We start from the raw sequence: 12273 nt of genomic DNA, 5'->3' as shown, positions 1-12273 counted from the left end.
TCTTTCCCATCTAACCCTGCAAGAAACAATAAGAATTTACTACATTCTTTTAATAAGTTTCAGACACGTTTCAGGGAGAGTCAATGTGCTGCCCCACTCAAAGCAAAATTAACTATCAAATGGATAAGTTATCGTGAAAGTATTTCGCCTATCTATCATTAGAAGATGAATCACTCGAAGAGCAACTCGTATAGATCCTCTTTTATAGCGTAATGCAGTCAAGTGAGCAGAAACTAAGAAAAGCCGTCCGGCAGTCGGTGAAAAAAGGCGGGGAGACGGGGTAAGCGTGGAGGTAGAGTTATGCTGGGGGAAAACAGCTGCGACGAACGGACGGGCTGGAGTGCTGGCTGTGTATCAACAGCGGTATGGCGTAGGGAGTTGCTTACCGAAAATCGTGAGGAGGTTAGACGGCATGGGATAGAGCTGTTGGACGGTTTTCAATACGGCGTAGAGCGATTGTATTGGTGGCTTACTTCTCATTAGCTCGCTGGTTAATTTCCATGAAGAGGATTTGTACTATTGGCTTTTAACATATAATCCCTTAGTCTACTCTGCCCTTTAGCAGGCTTACGCACGGAAAGGAGGATGAAAGATATGCTGGTCTTGGGCAATGCTGGCCTCTGGCATGCATCCCATGAAAACTGGTCATTAAAAAAAAAGTTTTTATCAGGCGAAACTGCGATAAAAAAACAGCCGTCGTTGTGTTTGAATTCCTTAAATTCTGTTGAAGTTCAATCTCTGTATTTTAGGTAGAAATTCGGAACAAACACTTTTGGATTTGCAGGGAAAAGCAATTTTGATGCATAAATGAAATAAAATGCACAAAGAAAGTTCTGAATTTGTAAGATTTTAATGATCATTTTGAATACAAAATCGATTACAACATTGATTGATGGGAATCAGTAATTGCGAACTGACGTGATACTAGCAACTGCGAATTAATAAAAATTGCAAATGGTCGTGGAAAAAGTTTCAGAATCTCCGTTGTAGAGGGCTAGGTTAATTATTAAGGATCAATGTGTAATATCTTGATGTAAAGTGTATAGGAAAATGATATATTTTAATTAGGATGTAAAAGTTGTAAGATTGTTTTAGTAAGAATCGTAGCTTTACTGACTGGTGTCGTACGAACGGATTCATTCGGATTTTAGAGAGCGGACAGTAAGGATCCCTCTATTCGGCCTGTATATGTCTTGTTCCAGATTGTCTCCGTGTGCTTTGTAACCTTGCCCAATTTTATATTTGTGTTGTGGTGTTGGATTTTAAGTATATCTTGACGAGAAAAGACTATTATTCCTGACAACAGTTCTTGCGAACCTGGTGGTCCACAACACCGTATTAAATTGGAAATAATTTCTGGGAAAGATTTTTGCTGATAACAAGTCGGAGTTTTGGCCTCACTAGTAAAGGGATAAAATTAAAATGTTTGCGAGCAGAGGGCAAAGAGGACGTTTTTCTAACAAAAAGGCCACATATTGACCGTTTGTACATAGTTTTACTTTCAGGTAATTTCCTTTCCAGGTAATACGAAGATCGAAGGCTATTAAACTAAAATAATATAAAAAATTAGGAAAGTATAACAAAGTTCTGCAATTCCACGAACGCAAACCTCAATATAAATGCAAAACTAATTACCATGGTTCATCTGGGTAAAACTAATTGACTTTATTATCTCCATATTTATCTCCATATAATGAAAATAAAGCTCGTCTAAGTACTGGCAATATATATGCTTGTAAAAATTTAACTAACGAGTCCCGTTTCAGTCCATTGCTTGGCTGGCAAGAATCCGAGGCATAAGTTGCTTCTGAAGGGGAATTACGGACGACGCCTGCGAGATAATCTCATTGCTGGAATACGGTCGACAGCCTTGCTTGTATTGCGAGCCTTTGTGTGGGACTTTACGACGGCCTTACTTACATCTGAAGAGATTATAAACTTTAGTGCGGCTTCAGCCTTGCTCGGAAAGAAATTACACATCAGCTCCTCGATAAAAATCCGTTCAAATGTTGTTTTAATGGGACGTTTATAACGACGCTGAGCCCATAACAGTCAAAATTGCAAATAATGCAAGATGATGCTGATGCAGGCTTGGGGCGCAGCAAGATGATGCTGATGCAGGCTTGGGGCGCAGCAAGATGATGCTGATGCAGGCTTGGGGCGCTACAAGATGATGCTGATGCAAGTTTCCACTGCCGCGCGAGTGATGGCGCGCTGAGGGCCTCCCTCATGTGGATCATTGTCCACATGAGGGACCTTCATTGTCCACCTTCAGTCCCTCGTGACTGAAGGTGGCACGTGGGACGGCAGCAAATAAAAGGCGTTGCCATGGGCACTTGGGCAGTCCTCTGAGTCCAAAATTTGCTGAATCATACACATGCAAACTCGAAAATATAATTTTGATAAATCAAGACTGAGCGCTACCCTAGAAATTGGGAAATATATGAAATCTGATGGTGAACTTTCTTGGCAATTGATTGATAATTGATTCAGAATTATCTGGGAATTAAAAATCATTTATATATCTATTTGCAATTGCGCGTGAAGAGAAAAAAATCTAGCACTCGCCTCGTTCGCTATTTGTTTAATGGTTTGGCTTTACAAACACTAACTAAGACGGAGATCATATTCATCATTCCCTCTTTTCGCCAAACGGTCTCCATGAGATTTAATTTTGATCGAGCGATACAGCGTCAAAATTTCTTTCGTCCTTATCATAATTGGAATTTATATATTATTATAGTCGATAACGAGTAGGAAATTCCATTGAAACCTGTGAGGTTTAAGGATGTTGAAGTATCTATTAAAGTAGATTTTTGTGAGGTAATTCCCGATTAATGTGGTCCCATTGACGTCTCGTTTGTTTTATGGACTATTACTAGAAAAAATTGGGCCTCTGTTTTTTATAACAAAGACCTAGCTTGAATTCAGCTTTTATCTCCTATCCACTTGAATTGCGAATAGACAGGTTATACAGTTTTTTTCTTTTGCTCTGCCTTTTGTTGGAAATTTAAGTTTTAATTTCGGTTCGTTGAATTTCAATTGTAATAACTTGCGATTTTATCTGCATTCTAGAATTGTTCGAATTGACGATGTAGCTGGACTCCGAAACATTTTATATTAGTTTTAATGAACCTTTGTGATTTTTATTTACTTTAAATTTTGTGTTAATTTGCGATTCCATCAAACGAGTGGTAGTAATAATTCTAGATATATTCTGGAAAAGTTGCAGACCCTCTAATATGTTTGGTTTTGTGGAGGGTTTTAAATTATGCAGGCGACAAATAGCACAGATCAAGATAAAACTAAGCGACATTTTCTTTTTCAGTGAAGAGTTAGATATCTGTCTTGAATTTAACAAGGCATTTATTTCTATAGTTTGAGGCAGGATGCTGCTACTGTTGTACATGCTCCTCCTCAGGGTGAGTGAAGCGCAAATTAATTCAAATTGTCTTTCTATGAAGGAATATACACATTTTTCTTTCATGTACTGTACGAATACTGAAAAAAGTCAAAAGTGTTTCTATACTAGTATTTTAATATTTGCAGTTATGCTTAATCAAAAAATTATAAGGTCCGTGGCATATTTCCCACATGAAATAATCCTGCAGACTAGGTATTTGTGTTTATTTTCTTCTTAGCTCTTTGCATTTGTTTAACTTGGAGTATGCACTAAGAATTGAAGAAATAACGATTACGTTTAGAATTTTGAGTGAATATTGTAAAATAAGAACACTCAAATTACGTAGGAGTTTAGTTTAGAAGTTTAACGATACGGTAATCCTGACGTTAATTTCTGTTTCAGGGAGCGTCCAGCTCAACTGTACCATCAACGACGGTAGGTTGTACGGTGAAATTTAACCCTCATGATAACGACCAACATATGCGGCACTACTGTAACAGCGTAAAGAACCTCATCTCTCACACCATAACTTAAATTTTAGAGTTACGCATTAATATGACAATATTTGTTGCTAGATACTATTTTTAGACGACATATACAGTACTCGTACTTTCAATCAGTTTAGGACATATAGTAAGTGAACCCTTTGCTAACCTCCTTTATTAAGTGAATTAAATGAGCTACTCCGTGTCGAGGAGGCGGCATGCGTGCGCCGCCTACCGCCAAATTATTTTTTTGTTAGGCAGTAAACATTCTATCAACACCGAAAAAAAATCATGGAACCCCTATAAGGCTTCCCTCAAACGCGTAATACTGCTATAAATTGTATCATTAATATTTATATTGCGCAATCCTTTTTTTATTCTAGAAGAATACATACAACACTGCAATGTGGTCACATTGAGGTAAACTATGAAAAAACTAACGGATATTCTTTTCAGATAATTGTACCATCAATGACGTACCCTCCTGAGTTCAACACGTGCTCCATGACTCCAGTAAACGTCCAGTTCCACTCTTTCATTGCCGGTGATGTGGTGTACAAGCGGCAAGTTGTGAGCGCTGATGATCAACTTTGCATGTCGTCGATAGCTGTGAAGCTCAACACCACCAAGTTCTCTGACTGCGCAAAGATCGCGGCTTCTAAAGGTAATGAGTTAACCGTGCGTTATGATAAGAACGATAACGTATTGTGCAGTTTATGATGATCAGGAAGTGGATGGGGTCAGCATCATAAGTTCCGGGTTTAATGTGTACCTTCAACATCAGTATCTCCTTCGAATTAGCTGAAGCCAATTTTTATTCAGTTTGTTCATTATATCTCGCGCTGCGAAGAAAAGAGGGTGTTGCTGCATGATCAACAGTAGGCACTCCACATTAAGCTGTCCACTGCTTAACTCCACCCAGAAGTACCTTTCAAAAAAAAAAAAAGAGAACAAAACGCTAAAACCATAAATATGTGGGAGAAAGATCAAAAATATTTGTTGCGCCAGTTGGAATTTCCGAACAAAGTGCCCTGATTCATCATTGTCATTGGTAAGGAACATTCAGGAGCGGACTTTGAACTTTCACGGAGACCCGGCTGTCTGAAAACGGCACTAAATGAGAAGCTATCTACACCTTCTATTGATAAGTGAAGTTTCCGAACCGACAATATTACCACAGCGGTGAGAGAAATGCTAGTCATCTCCACAGAGTCCATAAAGCATGTTGAGGGCTTAGTCTTCCTTGAGCTGTTAAGATCTTATGGTCCAGTTAACATTCTCAACGTGTATTGCCAACCCTCTACTCAATTATTGAGGTGAAATGTCAGTTTTACAATACCTTTGATGAAGCGATTCCCAGGATCACAGGCATTGACAAAATCTACCTCATCGGCACGTTTATGCAGGAGCTGGAAATGAAATTTGGTTCATCCACCTGACAAGTTTAAAAGAGGAATATCATTGAAAATGGCCAAAGTATTCCATCACGCGTACCATCCAGCTCCAATATTCCAACCGTGACGGACTGAGAACCTCTTTTTTCAAATCAAATGCAAAATGAGTCTTCATTTGCTATAAAAAGATTCGTGATGTTGTCTCTGGCGCTAATTCGATCTCATGATGGCCAGAAGAAAAGACATTGGCAATGCTCCTCTCGCCCGAAGGAATTACAGTGCAGAATGTGACACGGACAACGAAGCTACACTATATCATCTCCCCGCGAAAGACGGATCAAGACGATGATATGACGACCAAAATAAATTAAGGATTAATTTCCGTATTCACGTTACAATTAGTTCTAAAATATGAACTTTTCTAACACGATGAACTCGATTGTGTATAAACTTTCTTGATGCCTCCCTAAAATGAAATAGTCCCTGTCTTAGGATGTTGAAAATGTGTACGTTGATTAATACAAGTGCATTAATATTCCATGCAATTCAAACTCTAACATCATTTGCTATAGAGAAGAGGTTTAATCATACATATTTGATTCGTGAAGTGAAGCAATTAACTAATATACTATTTTCAGCGTTCAATTCGTTTTACTTTGACGATCAAAATGAGTGTTGGGCTTCGAACTATTGGGTGTCTGAGGCAACAGTGGCGTGCTCAGGCCAGGGTGTGGTCGTCTACTTCTCGGATGTCAGGCTGTCTAATTTCACCTTGCCTAGTAAGTGATGTCATTTCTTCGTGAAACATGAAACCCATGGGTATAAATTGGTTTATAAAGTGCATGTTTCTACCTAAATTAGAACGTATATTGTCACGATTCCTCATTTTCACTGTTTCAGCTCCTACAATCACGACGTTCACTGTCACTGACCCGAAACTTGGAGAATCGTTCACCGTCAACTACGTTGCCCCATGCTCGAAGTTCTTCAACTTCACTCTCAATTATGGAAGCGAAAACCTTGGGATTGTGATGTCTGGCCAAGTTATTTCATACAATGTACCTCCCTGCACAACAATGACTTTCACCCTAACACCTTCCTTTGGAGAGACATCAGGGGCGCCTGTGAACGCAGATTGCATCACACCTGATAGTGAGACTATTTCAATGAGCATATCAAATTTTCTACATTAACTCAAAATTGAAATAAATTCTTGTGATATAATATTGAGGAAACCTCACATGTTAAATTTCCCATTTGAGCAATATATATAGTTACAATATGAAAATGTAATTGCGTGCATGTTAAGATCCATTCCTTTTTATAAGCTCCCGACTTGCTGAGCTTCGTTGTGTACAACATGGCGTTGCGCTCTTAGTCGCCATGCTCTGTCAAACGATAATTGGAATAACCAGAATTACTTTACAGTTCCAGACGTGGACAATCTCAGCATCGACACCTTTGTTTTCACCACGTCCTTCGTGGTGCACTTCACACCTACATGTCCGGGAGTTTTCACCTACAACTTGTTGAAGGACGGTTCTTCCGTCCAACCTGATGTGCAACCAGACGCATCGGTATCGTTCGCCGTGCAGCCATGCACCACGTACTCCACCTTCACTCTGCAACCTGTGAACCCGAACGGGACAGATGCCGGACCTGCAATTTCTGTTCCTACCGTGACAACTCCTAAATGTGAATGTTTTTGTTTTGTTTATGGATAATATTTTGGAATACGTTTCGTGTTCTAGTTTTTATTTTCAGCGGTGCTTGTTGTTGTCCAAAATTTATGATTTGACCTTCCTGAATGACGCTCCCTGCAATGATGAATTCAGGATGAATTTAAAACTTGCAGGGACAGAAAAGCACTACTTATAATAATCTTAAATGATACAAGATGATAAGTTCATTTTTTTATATATTGATATTTTATCTTATTTAATGTACGTTTCTTGGATAAAATTTCAAGTTTCTTTGCAGTCTTATCCATGTGAATGACTATGACCATACCTCCACTCAGGCCTCTACGCAGCCCCATTATGTATAATGTAATTCCTAACCTCGCCTGTCAGGCTATGCGAAACCATGTCAAAACTTCTATTTTTTCAGCTCGGTTACATCCAAAATTTAGTGCATCCACAACCACATCCATTAATGAAATAAAAACAAACACTATATTTTTCAGTGTTGGTATTGAATGCTGCCACGGTTGTCAATGTAACGATGGCCGAAGGACTCAAAATACATGTGGACATGTACGATCCTTGCTCACTTGTTAGCGGCATCGAGGTCCGCACGCCCAGCTCATCCGCAACACCCATCATCCATCATCCTTCGTCCCTTGACATCGTCGTCAGCTGTTCACAGACGAACGACTTCAGTTCGTTCACAGTCACTCTTCTGACAACCGAACCATACACTCCGGTGCAAACCAAGACCGTCTCCAACGTCAATAGTAAGTAGTTGATGAATCTCTTATTAATCTGTACTGGGAAAAATGCGAGTTGCTAAACCTGCGCAACGCTGCTGAAAGAAAATAGAATATCGTACAAATTAGTGAGTTTAAATTTGTAGTAAAAAGTTCGAAAGAGAATAATTTATGAACTATCGTAAATATTCATTTCATTCAATGAATTGTTGCATATCTTCTACAGTGTGAAATATTCTGATCGAGCAGTTCCAGGAAAAAATTCACTGTCGTAGTATTTTAGATCAAAATAAATTAGCTTCGTTCTCCTATTAATTAGGGAACCTCGTATGTTTACTTCTGTTTCTTATGTTTACTGAAACTCTAAATGCGCTTGCGCATAATAAAAGTTTGAACATAAGTTACAGTTTAGTCGTTTCTACCTATTTATTTTCTTTGTTGAAATAACTGTAATGGTCCTATAAGTGACAAGGGAATATTTGATAATGCACCTGGAGCAAGACCTTCAATTTCATTTTTAAAATGAGGGGCAATCCTAGTTCAGCTTTGAATTACGAGTACGTCACCGTTCCAATATATTAGTAAAATCTGAATGGTAGCAGTATGATTTTTGTGCGACGATGTTCTCAAAAATAATAGATAAAAATTTAAATGAATAATTAGTTGCAAAAATTAAATGATTTTGTATCTCCAGATCTCTTAGATGGCATGACCATCACCCCATTTCCGGCTGTGGGCAAGTGCTACGCATATGAAGGAACGGATGTCACTCAAGCCGCGGCCAAAGCCAAATGTGAGAGCAACTGCTTGAGACTGATCAACTCTCGGGAAATGTACTTGCTCTACCGCAACATTCCGGCGTCTAATTGTGAGTTTGTGATCCAATATTAATAATTATGACTGCTTCACAAGCTTTGTTTACTATCGAGCATACTAAGACAATATAATCACCGCACACTCCCTCCACTCCATTTTTTGTGTCAAATTGCGTTTCAATTGTAGAATATGCGAGTATTTTAGCGATTCATTGCATCAATTTCAAAACTTAGAGAATTTTCAGTTTTTACATGGGTTTAGGAGTGGCGTGAACTATCACACTTTGGACTAAATTCTTCCTGGTGCTCTCGCAGGGCTTCCTTGCCTCTCAAGGTTTACAGGGATAAAGGTTTTTTTATGACAATGCAGAGCGATAAATTAGGATTCATAAAATAAAAAAATGTGCCGACCTTAAATTTTAAAATTTCACAATGTTTAGAGTTTATTTTTCTTGATTTTGACTTCTTCAATGAGATGATCTAAAATCCCTTCTAATATATTTGATTATCGTTATGAATCGATTTAGTAACCTAATATGGCTAAAGGGCTTGTTATTATGCATTTACACGTCGCCTGTACAGTTGAATGTTGAGTTCAAGTTTATCTACTCAGATTATAAATGTATTTATATTGGTTTAGCAAGCTTTATTGATTAGAGCCACAGTAGATGCACGATGATTTCAGTAATGAGTAAATCGGAATATGATAGAACAAATTTACTTTAAGTTCATACTTATTTCGTAATTGGAGATAAATTGGAGTTCAACGTTGATTATGGGCTTGAACAGGCCTATTAATATGCTAATTAATATGCTTTACTTCTGATGAAGTTCACGCTAACTGGGATCTGGCTGACAAGTTTCGGGGAAAAAAAGAAAAATTTAACAATAATATAAGTAAGGTTAAGAATAATATAGACAAGTTTAAGAATTATATCAATAAGTTTATGAATAATATTATTAAGTTAGAGAATAATATCGATACGTTTGCAAATAATATTAATAAGTTTGTGAATAATATCAATAAGTCTGATAATAATAATAATAATAAGTTTACGAATAATATCAATAAGTTTGAAAATAATTTTAATAAGTACTAGAATTATATTGATACGTTTAAAAATAAGATTAATAAGTTTGAGAACAATATTACTAAGTTTGAGAAAAATATTGACAAGTTCAAGAATAATATTACTATGTTTGAGAATAATATTATTAGGTTTGAGAAAAATATTAATAAGTTCGATAATAATATTAGTAAGTTTATGAATAATATCATTAAGTTTAATAAGTTTGGAAATAAAATAAGTAAATAATAATAAGTGGATTCTATAATCTCATGCATTATCTATCCCGGGCATTGCCGCATGAATATATAATATTTATATTAGTAATATTATTTATTGGCCAGTAATATTATTTATTATATATTTCGGTGAATGAGTTTTGTCTGTATGCCATCGTTGTAAATATACATGTGGCTGTTCAACAACATCTTTTTTCTAGCTTTACACGCACGAAGCATTAAACAAACAGCTAATAAATCATGAAATTAAACTTCTACAATTTCAATGTTTGCCGTAACTAAGAGTTTGCTATAACTGTTTGCTATAAGAAAATGTTTGCTAAAATTAAATGTTTGCTATTACTAAATGTTTGCTATTACTATATTTGCTATTACTAAATGTTTGCTATTACTAAATGTTTGCTATTACTAAATGTTTGTTATTACTAAATGTTTGCTATTACTAAATGTTTGCTATTACTAAATGTTTGCTATTACTAAATGTTTGCTACTACTAAATGTTTGCTATTACTAAATGTTTGCTACTACTAAATGTTTGCTATAACTAAATGTTTGCTATAACTAAATTTTTGCTATTACTAAATGTCTGCAATTACTAAATGTTTGCTATTACTAAATGTTTGCTATTACTAAATGTTTGCTATCACCAAATGTTTGTCATAACTAAATATTTATTAAAACTTATGAATTGTTGTTTTTCAAATTTTGTAACGGGATCTAGACAGGGTTTTTAGTTACGCGAACGTTTTAAATGTTTTTCTATTCAAATTTTATGAGTTTAAAGGCAATCATGTCGGCATGGGGAACGATTTGATAACGGAAACAGTGGTTTCAAATTTCATCGGGTAATTATCACACTCAACAGCAGATTATGACGCTTGATGTTTATATTGTACTGTTTCCTACAGTATCAACCTTTTTTCTGTTGTTGTGATTACATAACAAAAACATTATAGTGAGTGTTATTAAAAACTAAAATTTTTATTAGTACCTGCATCTTTTTGTTCACATTCCCATATCTACATCTTAGATTTTATCTTATCATATTTATTTTGTTTTATCTTTTCAGCCTATTGGATTGGTGTGAAATATACCAGTTCTTGGACCTGGGACTGGCCGAGTAGCTCGTGCACGCCAGCCCAAAATGTGCCCGCTGTCCCCCCTGTCTGGCAGGCGACGTACCCTACTTCCGTTTCCCAGCCCAACAACCCGTGCGCTTACCACAATCCTAACACTGCAAGCTTCGGACTGAAGAATGTTCCCTGCACGTCTGTAGTGGCGGGAACAGTGTGCATTATATAAAATTATTGGGATGCCGGCCACAAAGCTCGCAATTGCTCATTGGGAAAATAGGAAATTCCGGCTAATTTAGAGCATATTGAAATTTAGCCGATCTACCGGAACGTAGCAGGAACGTTTGTATGCTTTCAACCCTTTCTTAGAAAATGAATGAAAATATCCGTCTAAATATTGGAATCTGTTGTCATTCAAAACGCAGTGACAATATCCGCTCTATGCCTTCTTAGTTAAACTTTAGAAATTGTTTCTACAAACAACACCTAATAACTACATATTATTCACTTCTTCTCCACGTGAATGCCAAGTCTGAACAATTTGCGGAATTATCTTCTACCCACCAACACAGTTTCAGTAGCGAAATTATAATTGAAGTGGCCGAGTCTTAATTATATTTGGTTTCTTTATCCTTTTATATCAATGTTGATATTTATTTAGTTAATGTGGCATTTCAGAGATTATTTATTTACTTTATTGCTTTATATCAGAGTTTGAGGGAAAATACAAATTATTTCAGTTTTGAAAGAGAAGTCCCCACTGCTTTTTAGTGTTACAGCCACGCTCTATACAAGTGCACTCTATCGGTGGCGGGTAGGTAAAAATAATTATTTTCATGACCACAGTCATGCCATCTCTCATCAATGAGAAAAAGGAGACCAACATCCATCATCGGGATTGTCGACTTACCACTTCTATACCTAGCTTTTAGATGCATTATTCGATTGCAGCTACAATGGCTTACTGTAGGCATGCAAAATCTCAAGTTAGGAAAAATGCATTCGGCGTCCATTTTATCCATGCATTCAGTAGACGCTGTCTACATTCTACAGTATTTGTCTACAATCTACGTTCATGCTCAGCATGTCACGCGGAAGCCCTCAAATTCACTTTGATTTTTTGTCATTCAGGACTTATGTCTACAAGGTTGGTTTCGGTAAACTCGTTTTTTCTACGTAGCCCTATTAAAAGTAGTCACAAGATTGCAGGTTCAGTGACAAACGATGCCACTCCGAATCTCCTCATAACAAAACGTGACGTCCGGGGAAGCTCTGGCGTAAAAAATAGACAGCTGTTATTGATGTATGGCTTATCCCTCCGTCTTGTTGATACCATGGAGTTTAGCGGTGGACACGCCGTCTTCTCCAT

General features: G+C 37.0%; 1 protein-coding gene across 1 annotated transcript; it reads left to right on the top strand.

Annotated features, from left to right (window-relative positions):
* Positions 1-3185: 3185 nt before the first annotated feature.
* LOC108665718 lies at positions 3186-11516 on the top strand. The gene is made up of 9 exons (XM_018152509.2): positions 3186-3422; positions 3806-3838; positions 4345-4552; positions 5921-6061; positions 6183-6434; positions 6711-6977; positions 7468-7737; positions 8405-8578; positions 10901-11516. The coding sequence occupies exons 1-9, from the start codon at positions 3390-3392 to the stop codon at positions 11131-11133; spliced, it is 1611 nt and encodes a 536-aa protein (XP_018007998.1). The 5' UTR covers positions 3186-3389; the 3' UTR covers positions 11134-11516.
* The last annotated feature ends 757 nt before the right edge of the window (positions 11517-12273 follow it).

Source organism: Hyalella azteca, unplaced genomic scaffold (genome assembly GCF_000764305.2).
Source record: "Hyalella azteca isolate HAZT.00-mixed unplaced genomic scaffold, Hazt_2.0.2 contig261, whole genome shotgun sequence".
Lineage (NCBI taxonomy): Eukaryota > Metazoa > Arthropoda > Malacostraca > Amphipoda > Hyalellidae > Hyalella > Hyalella azteca.
This window is presented reverse-complemented; position numbering and strand designations above follow the sequence as displayed.

Excerpts from the sequence above, each read along its gene's own strand:
- LOC108665718 (XM_018152509.2), top strand. The coding sequence starts at position 3,390 with ATGCTGCTACTGTTGTACATGCTCCTCCTCAGG. Across the intron at positions 3,839-4,344 it reads CAACTGTACCATCAACGACG|ATAATTGTACCATCAATGAC; the intron begins GTAGGTTGTACG and ends TATTCTTTTCAG. Across the intron at positions 6,062-6,182 it reads GTCTAATTTCACCTTGCCTA|CTCCTACAATCACGACGTTC; the intron begins GTAAGTGATGTC and ends TCACTGTTTCAG.